We start from the raw sequence: 24,361 nt of genomic DNA, 5'->3' as shown, positions 1-24,361 counted from the left end.
ACATTACGTCTGAGTCAGTAGATTCTTCTCCATCTCCATCCACCATCTTCGATGTTCTGCAAACAAAAAAAGCAGCAGAATGTATTCATCATTTCCTGCCTCCAACATGTTCTACCTCAACGGCAACCGTCACCTGAATGTTACGGACATTTTCTTGTTGTTGTGAGGACGTCTGAACCGGACAATCTCCTCCTTCATATGCGAAAGGGAAACTTAACATCAAATCTTAACATGTTGCACAGTTGCAACCTCTGTTCTGCAATGATCGATGATCAGATCATTTCTTTTCTTAGATTCTATCTCCTCCCTATGTTCATACATTTGAACATGACTAGCTAGATAGAGATAGTGTGCAGAACTTCAAGACAGAACGTATATAAAGAAGAAGAGCTTCTACAGCAGGTCTCAAGCCAATGTTTGTCCGTTACATTTAGTTTTTGGACACAAAGAAGTCCCTATTCCATCTCTCATACATGTTCTCAGACCCTGTATCTTCTCTGTCAGAGGCTGCTCTCCTCCGACAGCTCCTCTTGGGGTTGTGCGACTGCTCAGTATTAGTGCAGCAACTATGCAAAAGATGGACAATAACCACACGTGTGTGTACTAATTTTCCAAAACCTATTCTCTGTGAAAGGTAGAGCTCCCTGTTGTACAGTGGTACATCTCTTTCTCTATTCCTCTCCTCTCATGAGACAATGAACACATTGAGGCAAATCTGTTTCCACAGCCTGTGAATAAGAGACGGCCAGCTTTGTTTTGCACGAGTGTCTACACACACACACACACACATATATATATGCATGCTTTTTGTGTGACAGATAAAGAACCACTGTGTCTGTGTACACACACACACACACACATTTGTGTATCCATGTGCAAATGTGAGTGAGATGCCTGCGTCATGCGTTTGCCATGTGAGTCACTTGCTCTTGTGTCGGGCTGTAAGTAGTGAGTAAGAGCCCTCTTCTCCTTCGTCTGTCTCCGCTCTCGCTCTCTGGGGCCCCGAGAACAGAACAGGAGCCGCCTCCTCTGCCTCGTCTCCATCTCTGCTCGTCGGCCAACAGGTTGCTTTGTCAATAATGCTTGTTCACAAAGCACGCTCACTGCACGAGCTTGAAAAGGGAGATAGATTCAAAGGGAGACAAACATGTGGCTGTGATCACCTGCTTCTCTATAAAACAAACATGAACTGTTTTTATCCCTTCTCCTTTCATCAGCGTCTCTTCTCTGTCAGAAATGTCGACGTGATGAGACCGAAGGCCGCATTTCAATAATGGCTCTGTCCAGAAGCGTCTTCTTTGGTGGCCTGCTGTGATAATTGCAGGTGAGCCATGGAGGAGATGGAGAACAGCAGTGGAGAGAAAGATAAGTAAACACACAAGTGACGTCTGCAGTTGATGACTAACGCTGTAGTGACTCGGGCAGCTCGTTCTTAGGGACTGCAGAAAAAGAAAGGTTGCTGTGTGAGCTCGTGCTGCTTCAAATTCATCCTCACTGAGCCACAAACCACAGACAAATATTCATTATCCAAACGGGATATCACTGATCACAGTGTGCACAGTTGTATATGTGGTTAACTCTGGGAATGTGTCCTGGTTTGTCATCATGTAAACAGATGTAGGAGCCCTTGTTCTCCTGCTTTGTTATTTTTACACTGTCACTGTCATAGGAGATCTTTGACATGGAAACCAAAAAAAACCCAGAAAATATTTGTTGCAGCGTGCAGCTGTCTTTTGGAGTTATTCCACCATCTAGTGGTCGTGCACGTGCTGTTACACACTGTGTGGATGTGTCCTAATAACAGGGATCACAAGAGGTCAGTAAAACTCGTTTGTCTTGACTAAATGGCACTCAACACAGCACATACCTCCTCCAATCAAGCTGCACAAAATTGCATGCACTTATTGATATCAGTCCCCTACATGTGATTATTTTTATCAAGATCCTAAAATATTTCCTGTGAAATCAGTGAAAAAGTCAAAAAAACAATCACTGTATCCGACCCCTGCACCAGAGTTTTGTGACTTCTTCCCAGACCCATACAGCATCCTCCCCACGCTTATACAACTAGCAACAAGCAGGTGTTTACATCCTTGGTGGAATTACAAGACCGAACAAATGGTGCAGACATAAGATATTTATCATTCACCTTTGATTAACTTTACTCCAGGAAACACAAAATTAAATCTGGCAAATTAAAAAAAAAAGAAATTTGACAAAATGTTTAAAAATTGCAGTTTTAGACAGGAAACCCCACTTTTGGCACAACATAGAAGAAAATGTGTGAGTTCTGTCCTCATTTGGAAACAGACGGAGGAATTAGAAATTAGGACACTGGAGTTCACTTTGCAAATTTACAATGTAATCAAATACGCAAGAAATTTAAAACAGTGAAGGGACAATGTTTAAATAAATAACATTATTATTTGGGATTACATCTGTAGCACCTTATCACTGCAGGATCACTGTCATGTCAGTTTTGATCAGATGTTGAGATATTTTCTGTTTATAATTGCTCTTCCTCAACGCTTCCATTTAGACCACATCTGTGCATCACGGTACAACACGAGTGGGACCCATGAGGGCGGAGATACAGGAGGTAAAGATGTTTTCATGTTGGAAGTTTTTTCTTTAGTGCACTTAATCGTCTCTTGAAAAGCAGCACCACTTGGAAACTGTAAAACTGTAGTCAATGTAGGTTTTTATGTCCTATGTGGCTCCGTCCTCGTCCTCCTCTTGTTCTGGCAGGCTGCCAGGGCACGGCTCCATGGTAACGGCGATGCCCATGCCGCTGCGTCCAATGGGCATGTTGGTGACGCACGTCCATTCATTTCTTTCTGGACAGTAACACTCAACACTGGACAGGAAGCCCTGCTGGTTAAAACCTCCTGAATGGAAACACACACACACACACACACACACACACACACACACACTGTTTAATGAAGCTGTTGATAAAGCCATTAAGGAACTGTTCAACAGTAGCATTGATGAATTATTAAATGCAATTATTTTTAATTTCATAGAAAGATATTTTTTTGAGAGATCATTTTCTATTGATATAATTTAGTGTGGTTTGTTATCACTTCCTGGTCTTTCTTCTATAAGTCTGTTCACTTTTAACAACAGACCTTTTTTGATTATACAACACAGTCACTGAGCCACATAAGGAATACAATTTATAAAACCAATGATCTCCTGAACTGTCTTAATGAATCTCAATTATTACATTTCTTAACAAATCTGTATTTTCTTTTATTAAGTTTTATTAAGTCTGTTGACATAACATAATTTCTGGTGTGGACTGAAACATAAGTGTCACTGGTAGTGGCTGCGCAAATACAAATGCAAAAAATAAAAATATATCAGTGATAACCAACTTCTTCTTAGCTCAGATAAGAGCAAAATGTTTCGCCCAGAGCTCCTGAGTGACTCATGAGAAGGTTGAATTGACCTTTATACATGAAACTGTCCATGTGCTAGTTGGTGATGACACGTATAAACAGAATCAATACAAGCATCATCTAAAACACACACTGGACAAAAATGAGGGAGGAAGATGAAATCATCCCATATACAATCATGAGCATAATAAAGTAAAGTAAAATAATGTGTTCAAAATGGATGGACAGTAAATCAGGTTCCTCTTACTGATATTTAATGAAAGAAAAAAATTACGACATAATTAAACATTCAGTGCTTCAATTTTTGTTTAACTCTGCCAAGGTCACAGTATGCCCCCCCCCCCCGTTGTTTTTCAGCAGGATTAAGCAAAGACTGCTAAATAGATTTCCATGAACATTTGGGGGAGGGATGGGACAAGAAACTCTTTTTCACCTTTACTGATTAAGTTTGGAATAATTCAAGGATCTTTATGAAAAACATCAGGCACATTAAGGGAACTTACATTTATGAGTTTGTGCAATTTTGTGTCACTTGATTGAACTTAAGGCGACTGTTGGACCTTGGCGGAGGTATGTGCTCTACTACCATTCTACTGAGTGACGTAACTGACCGAGGACAAAGATGCGTCTGTGGTAGACCGCCACTCCGTGTGCACTGCGGCCGTACTGCATGGACGCCCTGGGCTCCCAGACATTCCAGGCTATATTGTAGCGTTCCACAGAGGAGAGCTGGCTCCTCCCATCGTACCCTCCTATAGCGTACAGGTAAGAGTTCACACACACCAACCCTGCAGAGACCCACACACACACACACACACACACACAGGAGATGGTTTCAACACTTTGGGAGGTGTTATTTGCTTTTATGCAGAATGTTGGATGGGAAGATTGGTATCACACTTGTATTTGTACAGTAAATATGGAGCTGGAACCTGGAGCATGGTAGCATAAAATGGGTAGAGAGCTTACTTGGCTCCACCTGAGGGTAACAGGATCTACACGCCAGCACCAAGCTCAATATTTAACAAGTAAAATCTAATTTGTGAATTTGTGTATTTTAATCTGTGCTTAAATCAAAATTGACAAATTGCGGTTATGCAGGGGGACTCTTTCTAAAGTGGAGTATTTATATATATAATGTGTGACTTTTAAAGGTGCTGGTACGTCAGATCTTCTTTCAACTTATGAGCGGTTTACCTCTGTTTCCACTACTTCCACTAAACTAAGCTAATTAGCTGCTGGCTGTTGCTTTACATCGAGCATACAGATACGCATGTGGCATCATCTGATTCTCTGTCGTTGTTGTGTTTGTCCGAATCTCAGACGTACTAACACACTCACCCAGTCCACTGCGGATGGTGCTCATGGGAGCCAGCTGCTGCCAGGTGTTAGTTTCAGGTTGGTACTTTTCAGCAGTGTCCCAACGGTTCTGTCCATCATACCCCCCCACCACGTACAGAGCCCCCCCGCATGCCTCCACGCCGGCCCCAAGACGAGCCACAGACATCGGGCACACGAACGACCAGCGGTTGGACTCTGGATCCCACCTGTAAAGCACACAGCAGACGTAAGGGTCAACATGGCTGTAATCTGTTGACAGGTCCACTTCAAATGAGTCAATTCTATTAATGAATTGAAATCTGTGCTGCAGAACTTGTAATGATCCAGAGGTGGAGCGGCCGTGAGCAGCAACAGTCTCAGTCTACGTGAGCCAGCCAACTTTAAGTGGATTAGGTTAAGCTGGCAGCCATGTTTGGCCACTGTTGACGAGCTTTATTAGAGGCTAAAGAGGAATTAACACCAACATGAGCAGACGGAGATGAGAACGTCCACAGGACATCAGCAGACATCAACTCTCACTCTGTGTTAATGCTTTGCTGAATGTCTTGTCAAAACAAACAAAAAAGAACAAATCAAAATGTAATATATGTGCAAGTTATAATATGTAGTATTCATGGGGTTCAAAGGGGCAGAGCTAGTCTACCTGACCTCCTGGCTCAGATTGGAAGTAGACAGGAGGCTAGCTTCACCACTGCTACAGTTATATATGTACTAACAGGCTCTCGTCTGGCTTTGTTAGGGGGCGTGCCAGACTAGCCGCTAGGCGTGCATTATGCAAATAACATCACAATGGTGCAGAAGTATTGGTCGGACTACTGCATTTCAGGAGCAGTGTTTCTGTCGGGAAGAGGAGCTGCCTTCACCACAGACTTTTTAAATTTGCAGAAACTTGACATGCACAAACACACTAGATGAAAAAAAAAAAAAACTGAAAAAGCTAAATATGTCTCCTTCCGTGAACAGACACGAGAGTCTCATCTAACTCACGGCATAAAAGCAAATAACTAAATTCCCCAAAATGTCGCACTCTTCCTTTAACAGCAGAATCTCAGTAGAGAAAAATAACACTGGGTATAACAACAATGGCAAACAGCTCAGTCATGATGCATATTCTCCTGCTGGTTGATGATTAAAAGGTTATTGGCTCAGTCGTTGGGTTATAGACCGGCTGTAAACTGCAGACACCAGGGTGCTCTGATATTTCATCACCGGTGGAGTGCCCTTGAGAAAGAAACACTAAATTCAAGTCATTTCTCGGGTCACTGTGCCGACAATGACCCTGCGCTCTGAACCCTGAAGTTATTGCACATGCATCTGCAACAAGGTGCTTTATGGAACCGACGGTGTAACTCCCTGTTGAATCTCCTGCATGTTGCTCACGTTCACGTCGAGAGCCGAGCCTTTTGTCCCGAAAACTGTTGCTATAAATACTCTAATCTCTCTTTGACGTGCTTCACATTGAATTTTCATTTCGGCAGCTTTATCGGCTTTCATTGCGTTTGGCGGCACCTTTTAAGTGGCGTCTGATGACTTCTAATAATTCTTTTTGTGACTCTGATCTTTTTAAAATCTATACCCCTCAAAACAAAACGGTTACATTTGTAGTGCAGCTCTTTAGAAATGGAAAATAAAGATAATAGTATCAAAGAGAAAAACACTGAGTCATTCTCAGACCTGACAGTTTGTTCTTAATAAGTGATTAAAACTGATTTATAACAGCATCAGGACTCCTCCCTGCTTTGGTGGTGGAAACGATGAAATGTAAAGCATTCTCGAGCAGATCGACATTCCTGGGAAAGTGTGTCTCGACATGTTTTTCAAAGAGGCTGCGTTGTCGTCTAATTAGACTGAGAGAGATACCTGAGAACTTCTCCGCTGCTCTTCAGCTTGAATGGCAGCTATTCAGCCCATCGCTCTCATGCCATTATCCATACTTACACCGAGGTGACTGCGCTTAATCTGACAACGTGTGTGTGCGCACAGGGGAGGATATCCGTGTTCATTACGTTCACCCTGGTAAATAAGATGTCATTAAAACCAAATTACTTCTCGAGTGCCTTGTTAAATTAAATAAATCATCACACACACGCAGAGTGAACTCTGTAGAGCATCTAACCTCTCCACTGTGTTGTGATGCGTCGAGCCCTGGGAACCTCCAACGGCGTAGATGCAGCCGTCCACCACCCCCACGCCGACCCTGTTCCTGGGGATGTTGAGGGAGGCGCGCTGGCTCCACTGGTTGGTCATTGGGTTGTAGCAGCACAGGGCGCTGGACTCGGTGTTGTTCTGAAGCGACAGGTTTCTGCCACCAACCTGGACACATGAAACGAGGGATTGACATTTATGATGTGGTTCACTCAGACTTCTGTAAACAAACATCAGATGCTGATGCTGTTGATGATAATGAGTAGATTTACAATTCTCCTGATTAACAGATCAGTGAGTTCGTACCGACCCAAGCGAAACAGTCTTGGCACAATTCTTCTGATACTTCCATACAAATGTGTTGTAGTATTGACTGTTGCCTTGTAACTTTGCTTTGAGAAAAACCTACAGTGTAGAGGAGTCCGAACAGCGCGCAGGCTCCCAGGCCGCTGCACGGAGTTCCCATGTCAGCCAGTCTGAGCCACACGTTTGCCCTGGGATCATAAGCCTCCATGGACGCCAATGAATGCTGCTGGTATCTGACCAGAGAAGAAGAAAAACAGAGCGGGTAGTTCATCAGATGAATGTCCAGTGAACTCAAACAGGATCATCTCCTAAAAGTATTTTATGCTTTTATCATAGTTTGGAAGAAAAGAACAATGACTTCAATACATGTTTTACATTTTATATTACATAGTGGTTAATGTCATGAATCCATTTATCTGTCTTATTACACTTCAAAATATTATTTGGGCACTTGAAACAGAATTATACCAAAGTATAGAAGGTAATGATGAATAATTTTGGTTGGTCCAAGAACAAAGACTAAATCACAATCAAACAGCTTAAATTAGCGGAAGAGACACATCTCCAGTGATCTGTAGAAAATCCTCTTAATACAGTATATCTGTATAATCATTTGGTTTTAAACTTTCCACATTGGTTCAAAAACTTTTCTAACAGACAACAATGAGTTTGAGGAGGATGGTTTCTGTTTAAAGTGTCATTATATTCATGTAGGATATAAACAAAACTGGAAACAAATTAGAAGAGTGACAACAGGTCAACAAGCACAATAGCTCTGTACATATAGGGCTAACATGCTGATAGCCACTAGGTGGCAGACTGAGACACCATGAGGTGGCTTGTATCTGTAAGTATGAGATAAGGGTCCCATCATATTTAATATAACCTACAGAGGTTTTGTGAACTAGAGATATTGATGAAGAAACAAATTAACTACCCGCCAGCCACATAGATGAGTTGAGTTCCACGGTTCGGAGCCGGCGGCAGCTTCCTCAGTGTCATATCCTGGAAGATTTTAGAGAGCAGGTCCTTACAGGAGTTGGCCTGGAGTTAAAATATAAGAGAGAAGATAAAAACCTCTATTAGTTATTGATTATTGTTTATAATACAATATTGTTTTAACAATTGGGAAAAGCTGGTTTGTTCTGTGTCCTTCTTGATATTCATATAGAAAATGAGTTTACTGAGAATAGTTCAATAAAACAAATGTTAATACAGAAGTACTTAAAACATAGCAATCTTTACTAGTGTTTAACCAGAAGATGCATGGTTTGTGAGAAATAATAGAAATAATCTTATACTATATTATTTAAATATTAAATATTATTTTACAAATCTTTTCTGCCCTTGCATTTCCGCTGATAGTAACTATACAGCAAGGCTGTGGTTTACCTTACTGAGGATGGGGCAGGACAGGAGCTGGTTCTTCAGGAACTTTGGCGGCAGGGCGTAGATGTGAACAGCATTCAGGAGGGCGTGTAGGTACTGAGCTCTGCCCTCCATATCCCAGCCGACCCAGTCTGTACAGGCCTTATACACCTGACGTGGACGAGTTCACAAACAAAATAACATAAACATGCATTTCTGAAAGTTCTGGTATTTTTCAGGGACTGCGATAATTTAAATAGACCTCAATAAAAGGTTTAGCTGTTGGTCACACCAAGAGACAGTTGAGTTCTCTTACAAAACACTGTTCATGGTGTGTTTGAATCCTGCAAACAATGCAAAAATTATGACTAAACATAAGATACAAGCCTGTTGTTTTAATGCCACTCACCTCAGACTCACAGAGAACCTTGAGACTGTCCTGACTGATGAGCTCCAGCAGCTGACAGTGAGACAGGCTGAAGAACTCGTCGACTTTAGTCACCTGGAACACAGAGACACAACAGAGAGAAGTCAGATACATGTTTCAGTCCTTTTTCTGTTTTTGTGTTTGTAGTGATTCATGTGAATGACGGTGCAGTAGGTGAAACATCATGACTGGCAGCTGAGACTGACTCTCGATTGGCCGAGCTCCACACAGTGATACCTACTGTACAGATTCTTGCTACAAAGCTGCTCCAAGCTGAGGTCAGTGGAGAGAAGACTGGTGACAGCAAATGTTCATTTAAAGCTCTGGAAAAGTCACTTAACTAAAAGAGAAGCTGGAAGTAACCAAGACTGAGTCACACCAGCTCAAAGATACTGGAGAATAGCTGGCATGTGAGAATGGGAAATAACGTGACAATACACACTGACAAAAATATGTATCATCTCGTGCAGGACAAGGTGGATCACAGGGAGAATGAACAGCTTTACTTTTGAGAAATGTTTTATTCTTGAAGACGTAAAGCTGAATTGTCGCATGTGCTCTTTGTGCCTGCAACCTGTACTCTCTCATATGACCAGCAGAGGGCGACTCCACTGGCTATGAGACAGAAGGTACTTCTCACTTGATTTCTAACATAATAAACACTTTCCTGAAGTATTTACGATCTCAGTCTGTAGTTTCAAGTCTTCTTCAATACTTCATGATGTTCATTTTGCAAATGATGTTCCCATTCAGAGTTACATAGACGATAAAGCACCGGATGCCTTGGGTCATGGATACCATGTGATTGACAGCTGGGTGCAGGCCGCAGGTGAAGGTGGGTGTGCAGTGTCAGTCGGGAACAACACGACAGCGATATTGTTGAGTCACAATGAGTGCGCGTACTTCTGCTTTTTTTATATTTGCATTTCACCTCGTTGAAGTGTGTGTTGATGTACTCTCGACTTCTTTGGTGCAGCTCCGTGCAGCCGATCTCCTCCGCAAAGCGAGCGATGCCGATGACATTAGCCGGCTCCAGATGCTTGATGAGGAAATCGCAGCACGCCTTGGCCACGTCCTCAATTTGGTACCTAGAAAAAAAGACAAGCAGGGACAGAAAAATCATTATTGCCTGTATAATTTACTTATTTTATTAAAATAATCATTTCACCGGTCAATTCTGAAACATTCACAAAGAAGCAGAATACAGAAATCAGAGTTTGTCTGTGAGTGTTTTCTGGTTTCAGCTGTTTTCAATGATTCAACATTATCTTCCCAACACAATGTGCTACTGTTTATGCATGTTTACCTCATCGCAGCCAACAGAACATGCAACACACATTTCTCTCCCACTGTGATGTGGGCGGTGTAGGCAAAGTCAATGAGCCTTCCCACCACCTGGGGGCAGACATCACGCAAGGTAATCTCCGAGGCGTGACGCTCTTTGAAGCAGCTGGTGAACATGGCTCTGAAGTAGGGGCTACATGAGGCCAGCACCAACCTGTGCACCTGAAACAGATAATATTTTTTTCACTGTATATACTATGCATTTGCTTTATTTGGGTCGACAAGTGAATGAAAAAACGCCCGGAGTCCCGAAACAGTCCCAATGTTATCAAGTCAAAAATAGAACTGAATATATCAAGAGAAATATTGTGATGAAAATAAGTTAAATGAGGAATTGAACTTAGTAGTGCTCGCACCAGCAGCAGCCATCTTTAATTGCAGGTTAACGCCCTCAAACCTGTGCTGAATGTGGTAATGCATCATTCCAGTGGCGTGGTTATGAGTCAGTTTAATCTTTTACAGCCGACATGCAACAGGATTGTCAGTTTCTATATGAAAATACTGCCAAACCCTGCTGGTTGTTTTGAGATGTCTTTTGTACAGCAGCGAGAGGGGAGCTGCAGCCCCAGTGGTGAGCAGCTGCATTACATAATACATCGATAACGTGTTAGTAATTAGTTGGCTTTGTTTCTCAGCCTGGGGGAAACAATAACATCAGGTAGGACAGAGTGTAACGGACGCTGCTGTTGTTGAAGTTTCTGTTGAGGGAGGATCATAGAGAGAAACTGTAAATTATGTAATATAGTTTATAATATAGTTTATTATGTATTTAAACCTCCTCTATTAAGGTTGATCAGATGTGAAGATACTGAGGTTTGTTGGATGTGTGAAGGAAATGTGTGTACATTGCATTTTTTAAATAACAATAATAAGTTGTTTAACTGACCAATAGTTCTGGTGCCGAGCAGCGAGAGAAGCAATATTTAATAATTGAGCTAATTGTGCACATCCCCATTTATCAAATTTTCCAATCTCATCTTATTCCATATTGCATCTACATATAAATGTCTGTATAAACTGTAACACCACAATATTCTTTATTATTATTATTAATTTGAGTTCAGGCCTGCGTACCGTGCTCCTACATTGAAAAAGATGTGTATGTTTTGTGGGTCTACCTTGAAGTCCACAGTTTTGTCCTTGTACGTGACGTGAAGCACCAGGTCACACAACATCTCCTGCTGCCTGAACTCATCCATGACCTTCATGGACCTGGAAGCGTGGGTCTCGACCGTGTAGTCAAGGTAACCAGACCCGTACATCGAGGGCACGACGATGGCTGAGAAGTCAGAGTCACGCGTGGGCCGTTTCTTCCTTATGGGGCAATGCATCATGGGAAAGATGACTAAGGGTACTCCAAATTTATCTGAGTTATTACCTTTTCTTAAAGTCTTTCACAGTTTCTAGTTTTTATCCCATTTGGGTCAGAGTTCTAACACAGTAAATCCTTTAGGTTTTCTATTCAGTGCTTAGACATTTCCCAAGAAATGTGGTGTCCAAACAGAGTAATGGTTTTATGCATTGGCGATCCCAGCATCAGCCGGCAGGCAACGAGCAGTCCACGGGAAAATCCAGTCGCTGCATTAAATACGTTGAGTTCATATGTTTCTCTGCACCAATATGGTGGATGAACCAACTTGAAGGCTGACGGTGAACCACACGATGCTCCCTCATCCACAGAGCCTGGCTCCAACATGACGGACAGCGTTGGTGTCGGGATCGCACAGTTCTCAAAAGTCAAACCATGATCATTAGATTTCTGCTTGTCCACATTTTCAGGGTTTTGGAAAGTCCATCGTGACTTCTGGAGAGTCCTCTGCAGTGTGTTTCCACAGGAGAAGGAGAAGAGGTCGGCACAGTCACATGTATCCTGGCAGGGACTCCGTCTGTTCAATGCTTATCCTGCAAAGACAAAGAAAATAAACAGAGAAAATAAAGATGAGATTGTTGCTGGTGTGAGAAGAAGCTAATGGAATGAAAATTTCCCTTGTGTTTGTGCCGAGGTGTAAATCACACACTCGAGAGTTTCACTTCCTTTTATCTTTAAACAGAAACGTTTTTCTGTTTAACTGCTTCATGCCACAGATTTCACCCTGAAGGGAAAGTCTCTGCTTTTATCGGGTTACTCATTTTCTTATTTTAATAATTAATAACTACAATGACATTTAGTAGAAAACATACCTCTATCAAGGCCGAACATCCATACACATTGTCTACTTTTTATATTTTTATATTATAAAAGACAATAAAAAAGTAAACAAGAAATCATCTGGCACTTTTATTTTAAAAAGTATTATAAAGAATCTGCTGACGGTTGATTTAGTCGTCCATTAATTGACAAATTGTTGCAGCTCAACCAGAATAATTTTATCAATGTGAGATCACCGGGGCCTGAAAGTGCTGATTCGTCCCCTCAACAGTTTGACTGTGAACATTAACACTCGGTGTGTGAGTCACAGAGGAGCGACAGAGATTCTGCAAATAGCAGAACACATTTGACCTCTTGGATATAAAATGTCATCACTTTTAGACATTTTGTCATATGAGTGAATTCTTGTGTTGTGGCCAAAATCATGTTTTGTGAGGTCACAGTGAGCTTGACCTTTAACTTGTCACCAGTATATATATTTACAAAATACAAATATTTAAGAACCAAAAAAAGATTTGGTTATTTGTTTGTGTCTAATAAGTTATGGTTAAAATGGAAATTCCCTGAAGGCGTTCCCAAAACACCGTATTAATAAGAGTGGGACGGACGGACAACCTGAGAACACTGTGGCTGTCGTCAGCACAGACGCATCACAGGAGACTCATAATTATCATTATTATTTCTATCTTCCTCTGACATAATAGGAGAGCAATGAACTAGACTGTAAGTGTGGGTGTAATGTCTCTAATAAAAATGAGCCCTGCAGTTAAATCAGATTGGAGGTAAATGTCAATGATGATGAGTCTGACTCTGTCTGGACTTCTAAGGCCGGTACAATAAATTTGAGGGTTTAAAAAAAATGTACAACAAGGAACAGTATCAGATATTTGCTCTATGTTTTGGGAAAAATCCGTCTGTGCTTTCATGCCAAGAGTTTTTAGATCAAGACCAATGCTGCAGCTGGAATTGTGCTTTCACCAAAGGTAAACTCCTCCACAAATCTACGTAGGGAAGAGCGTTACTGGCAACTTCGGGTTTCAGAGGAGCTCATGCAGACACCTTCCAAATCTCAATGTGTGGTGTGAAGCTATGAATGACTCCTGTGCATCTTTACCCATGTGTCGCCTGAAAAAACATAGTTCCTCATGCTGTACGAACTATTTATGGTTTTTACGGAGACATATCTTGGCTGGAGGCTGTGGTGAATACTGTGCACAGAACCAGGCCATCTGATTCTAAATTGTCCTCGTGCAAAGCTAAGCTAAGTCTTTCCCAAAGTAAAAAAAAGATTAACAAGAAGGATTCCTTAAATGCTTTTATTAAAGAATTGTGAAAGTACACACACATCCGAACTTGATGACGGCAAGAAATATCCACACATCAGTTGATGCTTCCACCAACTTTGTAAATACCTCCAACATTTTAGGCGCAGGGCTGAACCATAACCTCAGAGATATTTATTTTGTATTATTATAGTAATCGTTTGTTGGAGCATCAACTGGTGTGCGGACATTTCTTGTCACCTACTTCAGAATTGTGACCTTCAGTGCTCTTCTGTGGACAAACTTTGCAATGGAGACACTTTGTCAAATGTAATTTAAATGTACTATCCTGTCATGTATACGTCAGGCTTCACTGAAAAACAAAAGGGAAACCAAACTATATCTATAACTGAACTGTGCTTCACACAATTTAGTTCTTTATTTATTAATTATTAATAAAGTCAGCAGTACAGATACAAACAGAAACTCTGCACTCGTGCACGTTGTAAAAGAAAATAGAGAATGTTTCCGTTAACTATTTGTGACCACGTTCCTCTCACTGATAGACTTTTACCTTAAACTCTCATTTCCATTGACTCTATGATTGCACTGCTTTATATTTGTCTAACATTTGCAATTCAATTCTTAAATACATGGTGGTGAAATGTCTCTTTGCCCAAAGCAGAGAAGTCAGAGCAACGTGAAATCTCTGCATTCCACAGAGCGTCACTTTCCGCTGCAGCTTGATATAGAACAAAACAGCTCTTGAGTCTTAGAGCGAGAGGAAACGTCTGCTATGCTGCCACTTAGCCACAGCTACCTTATATGAAAACCTCAATGTCAATAGCAGCCGATGCCTTTTTTAGCATGAGTGCGACAAAGATCCTGCCAAAGTGCGGAAATATTCCCAGCACCTGTAGTTAAGCTGCATGATTCATGTTTCTGTCACACCAGAATTTCTCAGACACAGTTTTCACCCTTTTTTTTTCTGCAATGTCCTGAGTGAAGTTGCTGCTTTGCTCAGCAGGACTGCAGCTTTGCAGTGTTGCACAATGAAAGTTGTTCATCCTCGAGTTCCCTCACCTCTCACCCTGCAGTCAGCCAGCCTGTGTGCTGGTCATATGACCAAAAGTGTGAGACGGAAAGGGAGAGATTACGAGTGCAACTTAGAGCGAGTGAGCAAGATAGAGAATAACAAAGTTGGATAAGAGAGACAGCGGGAGAAAAGGACCCTAGTTCTTTTTTTTTTGCTGAAGGAAGACGTAGGAGGGAGAAAAAAGTTTGAGAAGGGAGTAAAACCAGAAAGTGAGAGACATTAGTACAGTGAGCTACTCAGTTTTCCATAAAGGGCCATTGTGCATGGATCTATCAGTCTGTCCTGCTCCCTGGTTCAGGCTTTAAGGGGGTTAACTGTGAATTACTGTGTAAACACACTGTCCAGAGCTCAGCTACTATATCAAGCATTGCTCAAGTCTGCAGGAACACGGTGAGAGCACCCTGACCCCAGATCTGCCCAGTTTATCGATTTCCAGAAGGGATTTCATAACCTCTGTTTGACGAAGGTCCTGACCGTCAACACTGCAGGTGCTGGTTACTGTTTACTTTGGTCAGATTCATTTCTCAAATGTCTGTTTGCAAATGAGGAGCGTTTCTTCTCAACAGGGAACGACTGACCCAGCTTTTGATTCAAAGACGAGATCTGAGGAATTCCTCCGAGGAAATTCTGGCTTTTAAACACAAAGACTTAATCAATGTCAGTCAATAATTTTGACAACAGACACGTTTACCTAGAAACCAGTATTACTCAAGACATGTAAATAGCATTTGCTGATAACGACATCCTGAATAAGGTCGTTCTCGGAAAAAGCAATCTCATGCCTCCACTCAGGGTGTAGTGCATGATGCAATATGTAATTTACAGTAACTACAGTGTGAACAACTCATGCAAACATCATGATGGAAATAATGTCTGAATATGGTGAACAGTTGGAATATTGCGGGCTGTGTAAATGCATAGTCACTGTTTGTTTTACATAAGGTGGAGCTCAGTGAAGAATTGATTCAAGAACCAGAGGAGGCAGAGAGAGGGAGGGAAAGTTAACCATTTACAGACTCGTTCTGGGAGCAGATGTGAGACAGTCCACTGACTCTGACCTGTGCAAGAGCTCCCACCTGCACATATAACAAATTTACAGGACATGTGGTGAGGAATGAAGACGACCCCGCTTAACCTTCGACATGATCCCGTCCAAAATTGCTCAGCTGGAATGACAACGTGGTTTTAAAAAAAATGTTTTTACCAGCGGTGACACAACCTCCTCGGCCTTATCATCTTTTAGCTTCACTGACAGCTGACTGGGGTCAAAGGGGCCTTTTCTGTTTGCTCTGAAATAACTTTCCCTGGAAGAAATATAGAGCATCGTGGAATTACAGCAGCAGAAAAGAGTCAAACTGGAGGATCCTTGTATTTACGAATTTAAATTGACATTTGACATCTGATTGTAAAAACTCCAGCAAAGTGCTGCACAATAAATCGTATGCACAACTGCACCAACACTTGAGAATGAAGAATTGCAACGGCCATTTATCACTAAGCGAGAAACCAGCTCCTTATCTGTGGTTACAAAAAGTTTGTATGTATGTTTGTTCACAAGGACACACACACAAGGAAGTATGGATGGATGCATTTCAGCAAAAACAATGATGTTATATTGGTTGTTGCTTATTTCTATCAATCAATCGATCATTAGGTCACAGATTTCTCTCTACCTCAAACTTAAAACATTAAAATATTTCTCAGTTTCTTTTAATTGTATTTAACTAATCCTGTTTATGTGTTGGTCAGACAAACAAAGATAGTTTGACGTCATCTCAGGATTAACTGTGATGGTTTCACAGACTAAAATAATAAAACCACACAATAATCAGAAGATAAAAATAATCTGCTTGATTCCAGGATTTGTTTAACTTCTCTTTTTTTAAATTATCTAATCTCTGAATATCTCTGGCCTTTTGACTGTTGGACAAATAAGAAACTTTCAGATGCTACACCACTTTATCTCTGGTGAAATGTGATTGTGATGCTTATTATTATTATTTTTGCAGAACATCCTGGAGCCGAAAGAGACGTCTTTAAATTTGTAATTTTGTAGAAACCAACATAAAACAAAATCACTATATATCTACTATACAGCTAATATATATATATATATATTATGATTATTATAACAATTAATCAGTAAAATTGGTGCAGATACATTTTCTGGCGGTTTACTAATCGATTAGCTGACAGAATGTTTGAACACTTCTTCCTTTATGTGATTCATTTTTAATGACAGTGTTTGACAATCATCACAAACACCCGGTTGCACAGCTGTCCTTGTAGGGACAGACCCAAACCATTTTTTTCGTTTTGAAGAAATTGAACCTATAACCCTGATGTTTATTCTTTCCTGACCCAGACTTTCCTCCTCCCCTCATCTTTTCTTGTATTCTAACACTTGCATACTTTATATACACCTCAATCTGAAAGAATAAGTAGCAATACAACAATAAAACCAGCTCTACCACTATTTAATGGTGCTTTCTGTACAGTCCCACAAATAGCTTTATAGTTTTGTTTGTTGTTTGCTTTACAATCTACTGTTCCGCAGCTGCTGTTGAGTTTTGGCCCTAGACAAATTTCCCCACGGGACAATAAAGTACATTTGATTTGAACACCTTATCCCTAACCATAACCGGGACTAATTCATGGTTAAGCTTAACCTAACCACAACTCACATCTTCAGCCCGACACTAACCAGGACCTCAGACTTCATTTTGATTTTGTCTCATTAGAAACAGAGTCAGGGCCTCATGAGGTCAATGTTTATGCTGGAAAATGTCCTGAGGAGGTAACAACACACACACACACACACACACACACACACACACACACACACACACACACACACACACACACAGCTCAAGTTGGCTCTCAGATAGAAAGTTTCAATTCCACTTTGAGTGTGTGTGTGCATGTGTGCATGTGTGTGTGTGTGTGTGTGCATGTGTGTGTGTGTGCAGCAGTGAGGAAATAAACTGAATGGGCGATATAATGAAAGTGTGTGTTGTTGCTGTAGCTTTACTGTAATAAGTGTCACGAGTGCTGCTGCAATCATACACACACACGCACACACACGCACGAGCACGCACAGACACACACACACTCACGGGAACGCGTTTGAATGTCAGTGATTCTAAAACTAGGGCGCGTCCTGTGGCCAACTTCAAAACAGTTAAAAGCTTTTACGCAGCAGCAGCAGCGGGTGAACTCACCTGGAAGCTTCAGCTCCTCCGCAGCCGCTCGGATCCACCGACTGTTGTCGTTTCCTCTGGACAAACTTTGACAGAGTTTGCGGAAGAGCCGCTCTTTTCCTCCAACTTCTGTCCTGTCACCAGCTGCAGATCTGCGGGAGGAAGCGGCACAATGTTCGGAGGAGGAGGAGGAGGAACGTGACCGTGCGTCCCTGTTACGCATGTTCAGAGACCTGCTCCAAGTCCGGGGCGGCATTCCTCAAACTGAAACTGAGCCAGGGTCGATTATGTAACTGTTACTCAGCTGAAAGACGAAGGAGCAGGAGAGGAAATCCAGCCCGAGACTAATCTGTCTATAAATCATCTCCATCTCCTGCCGTCAACAACCTGCACACAGTGTTTACTGCGAGTACATCTTAGAATAACACGCATCCTGTAGAAGATTAGACTGAGTGACATATCAGCTGTTTCCCATGTATGAGATTATTGATCATGGAGGAAAATGACGATGACACAAAAGGCAACACACTGGGTTTGATATGAAGTCACGTGGTTTAAGTGCCATTTTAAAAAAAACTTTTGAATAACACATTAATTATGATCATATGTTTTTTTTTATAGAGATAACGTTTGCGTCTGCAATGGAGTTGATTAGAATGAATAAAATATAAAAGAATAGATGATGATAATAATAATAACATCCTTCTTCTTCTTCAGTAGAGCAGCTAAAAAAAATCATTTAAATCCAATAGATCTGGTTTGTTTTCAGCTCTGCACCAAATTACACACACTCATATCAGTCCAGAGTTTCTCATCAAGCTCCACCATTTATTCCCTTGGAAATCAGTGAAAATATCAAACAACAACAACCAAAAGAACCCCACCCCATCTCACAAGTCCATGAAGAAAAAAATCCCTGGATTTGCCTCTTTGTCCAGATTCGAGCCAACATTTAATGACTTCTACGTGTCCCATCCTTCCTCTGCGTTTCATGGAAATTTGTTCAGTGGTTCTTTCACAATCCTGCCAACAAACAAACAAACAAACCCGAGCCCGGGCAAAAACCACGTCCTTGACAAAGATAATAAAAACAACAAATGCACAGAACAAGTGACATCTGGATGTACACTTGCCCACAGCACTAAAGTTTCAAGTTGTAAATCATTAATATATTTAATCTGTGCAGCAGGCACACCACAATCTAATCAGTATGGTTTTTTGAATTATCATGTTCACAAGAATGTGTCCACAGCAACAGCACGATTACATAATGCCCTCAAACAGAATTATGTGTCCTTATTTATTTCTTCGTCAATTAAATTCTAGTTCTTTGGATCATTTATTGAACTTTTCAGTCAAATCTGCTTCTTTCAGATTCTTCCAATGACAAGAGGAAATGTTGAGAAAACCTTTCAGAGGGATGGACGGAAATATTTCTGAATAAAAGCAGCAGGAGAGATTCTGGCAGAGGTTTAAGTGACAGCTCCCCAATACTTAAAATCACACACAACCACACATCACATACCTCGACGTCGATGTGTCAAACAATAGGCGAGGTGACTACCACACCCAGTGCTCAGTGGTGACCTAGTTTGACTCTGAAATTGAAAATAAACAAGAGTTTAATCTGAACATCATTGACGCATGGTCAGCGTTCTCCTCCAGGATAATTCATGAAACACAATCACATTCGAAATTGGTGAAGATTCGTTTAACAGCTTCCCCTCGATCTGTTAACTTTCTAAAGACAGATATTAGAGTTTGGTTGGAGTTGAGTTCTTGTATTTTACAGGAATCCTGATGATAAAGCTGAATATCTCAGAGTCATCTTCTAAATAACAACAGTTACTTTATTCCACTGACATTGAATTTGAATTCTCTCCTGAACATTTGCTTCAGTTTGAGTTTGACATCAACAGGAAGCCTGTGTGTGATTGTATCATTTTTATTGTCTGCACTCTCACACCACACCCACCTACAAAGAACATGAAAATAAAAATAACTGGTGCCAGGATGGGTTGCGTCACAGTTCGACCGACAGACGGTTGCTTCACCAGATTATTCTGCAGATTGTTTCTGTTTCTCATTAAAAACACAACAACAAACCCATTGTGATGTCAGGGATGACATTTAGCTGGTTAATTAATTGTGCATATGAATCTTTTCATATGTATTTGTATATGAACTCGTGAATGAGAAATCTCGGGAACCCCTGAGGGAATTTCTTCAACTTTGTCACAAACTGTTTTTCTAGGTCAAAGGTCGAGATCGTTGTGACATCACAAAACACACTTGTGACCATGACTCAGAAAATTCACACTATAATTTTGATTCTCACACAAACATTTAATAGGATAAAACGATTTATCTTCAAAATGTCAAAGGTCAACTACACTGTGACTTCATAACGTTCTGCAAAAAAACACATTTCTTACAACTATTCGACACTTTAACTCCGATGGAGAGAGTGTGAGTATATGTGACTGGTTGACGGAGGCCTACAGGCACAGATAGAATATAAACAGTCAACGCTGAGAATTTTCAGCTTCGAAATAAACAAATTGTAGTTTGAAAAAAACTTAACTCAAACAACAAGGAAGTAAGAAAGAAAAGTAAGACTGCACCATGACTCAGCACAGTGCCGGCCTGCTCTGTCATTGTGTACGTCTCCTCACCCTCGTTTCTATCAACCTCTGTGTTCTCTCCTTCCCTCAGCTCCATCCTCTACTGCATCTAATCTCTCCTCATTTTCTTTACGTCGTTATTTGTCCTCACATATTTCCAAATCTCTGCAGATTACATCTTTCTCTCCGCTCCTCTCCTTCCTCTCCCTCTTCCTCTTGCACCAGTTTCCTGCCAGTACAGGAGTCAGTAATGAGAGAGGGAGCCATGGCTTGGATTATTCTTGGCATCAGCCTTAACATCTCCACATAAAACAGCCCGTGCATGTCTCACTCCACCGTGAAGACTCTGTTTGTTTGTGAACACACTTTTTGAATTAAAGGGGTGGGGTTGGTCCCTGCTTGTATTTGATGGAAGGGCCGCAGGCTTTTATTGAGCTCAAGAGTGATAATGAGAGAGATGCACTGTGAACGTGTTGCCCTCTGCTGCTCAAATACAGAAACGCAAGCCAATGTGAAAACGGTGAAAGATAAAGTTCGTTCTGAAATGATGGGGCCACTCCATCAATTTTACACGTTGAGATAAGTTTATAAAAGTTTATAAAATAGTTTATAAACTTTGAAAAATGAACTGAATCATCAGGCTTGTCTACGCTTGTTGAACAGGAAGCTTGTGTTTCAGTCTGAAGATGGTTTGGTTTGAAAGAAATGCTTATCCACTGTACATAAGATCCAGAGATTTACAGCTCTCGAATATTTCATACAAATCTGCTTCGAGATCTGAAGCCCAGGAATTTTCCAAAGAATTTAAAGACGCAGTCATGAAATAATAACTTATAGCAAGTAAAAAAAACAAAAAAGGATTTAGAATTTTTTTTTATTTTTTACTTGCAATGGCATCATGAGGCCTGAGAATCATTTTTTCCAAAGTAAAAAAGACAAATTCACAGATCTCAGTGCCACACACACACTTTCCCATGACTGTAAAACTGCCCTAGTTATATCACACAATACGCAAGAAACTATTTTCTATCGTTTATGACACTTCAGGAGACATTTATGGGGGAAAATTGGAAACATGTGAGTTTAAGCTGAACACAGTGAATTCAGAGCAGACACTTGATTGTTCTTTGTGAGCTGAAGAAACAGTGATAATGTAGTGACAGTTTGAGTGTTCAAGCTAAAACTATTATCACATCAACATCATCTGCTACTTGGTTACTAAATTATATGTCAGTGCATTTACAACAAGTTTATGTACTTTAAATACTTGACAGAAATAACTTAATATTTCCATAGGAAATACATATATGTTACTTTTTGAGCCTTGTGTGGACGGTTGAGTTAAAGATATTTTCTAAAAACAGAAATCTTAAATGGGTAATATTGAAAAACAAGTGTTGCAAGAGGTTCTACACATTTGTTGGGATGGAAGAGGAACAATGCAAAATTAGACATTTTCTGAAATGAAACAGCAAATGATGTATTATTAGGGAGAAGTGACGGCATGAGAACACTGATAATGATCATCTGGATGTGTTGGAACAATCAATCAGTCAATCAATCAAAGCACTCAGAAATGTAGAACCTTATAATTAAGGAAGCTCCATCAGTGCATTAAGTTGTTACGGCTTACAATGTATTTAATTCATTTTGACACACACACACACACACACACTATATCTATCATCACAGACAAACCAGAGGGTTAAAATAAAAACTGAGAGCGTGGTCGGTGCTGACGTCAACACTGTGTCGTCTCTAATAAACATTCACTGCCCTCAGAGTCAGAATTCAATCACTAACAGTGGACGACTCCCCTCAGTTTACATCTCCATGTATGATGCCCATCACCAACAACACATTGGGCCCATATGAGAGACGGAGAGAGAGAGGGAGAAAAAGAGAGAGAGGAAGAGAGAGAGAGAGAGTTGATGTACATCTGTCATGCATTATTGCTGCGAATGCCAGTGTTATCCTGGCTTTAGAAACTATGTGAGGAGGGGGTTGATGGGTCTTCTTTAAATCACGCTCTGATTCCTCCTCCTCTCCGCTGCCTCTTTTTTAGTGTCTATATTAACACACACACACACACACACACACACACACACTGTCCCCCAATGAATTCCTCAGGAAGGAGTCAGCAGTCTTCATTCCTCTGGACACAACTTTTTCCTTAACAAGGTACTGATGGTCTTGACCTCCTCTTCAAACAAACCCTTCCCTCCAATCAGGGAGGATTGTGGATCTGGGGCTCAGTCTGGGCCTGTGGGTATAACAGAGGAAACGTCCTGATTCTCCTTGATTACTCCCCCTCTCGCTCTTTCTCTGTCTCTCTCTTTATTCCCCCTCTCTCTGCCCCCACTCACTCTCGCTCCAAACGTCTCAGTAGCTGCTCCCTCTCCGGTCGTCTCAAACCCAAATCATAAACTTCTCTGTCCTCTCTGTGTCCCTCATCTCATTGTCATTCCATTTTTTCATTTCGTCGCCATCCCTCTGATCATTCCTCGGTTTGATGCTCACTTCTCTTGTCTCTTGATGATGACGAGCTGTTCATCAGGTTTGACAGCAGAACTTGATCAAACTCAACAAATTCTTCAAGAGACAAAAGACAAAACACTGTCATACACAATGTGTTTATTTGAATTTTGTCAGATCTCTATCCTATATATTAACATATATGGAAGTGTATCTATACAAATATATAAACACATTTGGGGACACATTTCAGACTACAGACCATTAATTGAGGAGAGCCTGTCCAATTAGGGTCAAAAAGCAGAGACCCTGGTGAGGGGGAAAGCGTCGGGTCAGTGGTTGGGGTTATGGTAAGTCTACAGGAAATGAATGCAAGTCCATGTAACGGATGTGTGTGTGTGTGTGTGTGTGTGTGTGTGTGTGTGTGTGCTCATTTTTACCTCTTTGGGACCTCTTCTTGCATCAACACTGACAAGTAGACCTCATGGGGACCAAAGCCTGGTCATATTAAGGCAAAACATAATTTGTGAGGTCCTGGTTAAGGTTAGTGATGCAAGTTGGAGATCTGCTCTAGCTCGTGTGTTAAAGTGAGGCTGTGTGTGTTTGTGTGTGTTTGTGTGTGTGTGTAAACGGTGACACAAAATGTTCACTGACAGGGACAGACGGTGACGACTGCCTGTAATAAATCCACTATTCTAACTACGACACTGTGAATGAGCATCACGGCACGCTGACTGGAAAAGTGACACAACGACAGTCTCACAAAATCCTTTTTCACGTTTCCTGGGCAGCGGCCTCCCGACACAAGCGGGAACTGAACAAGAGTCTTCTCTGAGTGAGGGGACAGGGGGACGCTGTGGGCCGGGACCTGAAGGTCATCCTGGCTGTCCTGCCGGGACTCATGCTGACTCACTTCTGCTCCAACCACACACTAACTGGTTCATGTACCGGCCCACCATTAGTCAAACATTCATCACAGCGCCCATTGAACATGAAGAGAGTGTGTGTTCTCCCCACACACACACAGACTGAGGCCTGAATGAGGATTTCTATTCCAAACCCCAATGTGATTGGATGTGGTTGCATTTCCGCTCCTTGTCTTCCGTCTGTTTGAGGTCAAATTAAGTTTAAACAATGTCAACCTTAACCTTTATAGGCGGATGCATGAGAAAGAAGTAATTGTTTCACATGTATATTCATATAATTCCTCAGACAATAAG

The 24,361-nt window shown here is 41.2% G+C and overlaps 1 protein-coding gene and 1 long non-coding RNA gene across 2 annotated transcripts; both read right to left on the bottom strand.

The window, feature by feature from the left end:
- Window positions 1–2,122: 2,122 nt before the first annotated feature.
- keap1a (kelch-like ECH-associated protein 1a) lies at window positions 2,123–19,959 on the bottom strand. The gene is made up of 14 exons (XM_069535373.1): window positions 19,906–19,959; window positions 19,568–19,640; window positions 18,064–18,194; window positions 11,454–12,237; window positions 10,298–10,497; window positions 9,923–10,079; window positions 8,974–9,066; window positions 8,589–8,735; window positions 8,134–8,240; window positions 7,300–7,429; window positions 6,862–7,058; window positions 4,746–4,951; window positions 4,016–4,192; window positions 2,123–2,888 (listed from the first exon to the last, which is right to left on the bottom strand). Exons 4-14 carry the CDS (start codon window positions 11,667–11,669, stop codon window positions 2,710–2,712), a joined length of 1,809 nt encoding a protein of 602 aa, XP_069391474.1. The 5' UTR covers window positions 11,670–12,237; window positions 18,064–18,194; window positions 19,568–19,640; window positions 19,906–19,959; the 3' UTR covers window positions 2,123–2,709.
- A 2,873-nt stretch (window positions 19,960–22,832) lies between these two features.
- Window positions 22,833–23,173, bottom strand: LOC138412193 (uncharacterized). The gene is made up of 2 exons (XR_011244676.1): window positions 23,033–23,173; window positions 22,833–22,929 (listed from the first exon to the last, which is right to left on the bottom strand). It is a non-coding gene; the product is annotated as an uncharacterized lncRNA (long non-coding RNA).
- Between the last annotated feature and the right edge of the window lie 1,188 nt (window positions 23,174–24,361).

This window comes from Paralichthys olivaceus, chromosome 12 (genome assembly GCF_024713975.1).
Source record: "Paralichthys olivaceus isolate ysfri-2021 chromosome 12, ASM2471397v2, whole genome shotgun sequence".
NCBI classification, from domain to species: domain Eukaryota; kingdom Metazoa; phylum Chordata; class Actinopteri; order Pleuronectiformes; family Paralichthyidae; genus Paralichthys; species Paralichthys olivaceus.
This window is presented reverse-complemented; position numbering and strand designations above follow the sequence as displayed.

What these genes read in the sequence shown, in the direction of transcription:
- keap1a (XM_069535373.1), bottom strand. Translation starts at nt 11,669, where the DNA reads ATGATGCATTGCCCCATAAGGAAGAAACGGCCCACGCGTGACTCTGAC. An exon ending in TCAACACACACTTCAACGAG is followed by an intron (nt 9,067 to 9,922) that starts GTGAAATGCAAA and finishes TCTGTGTTCCAG; the next exon opens with GTGACTAAAGTCGACGAGTT. An exon ending in CAGACGCATCTTTGTCCTCG is followed by an intron (nt 2,889 to 4,015) that starts GTCAGTTACGTC and finishes GTTTCCATTCAG; the next exon opens with GAGGTTTTAACCAGCAGGGC.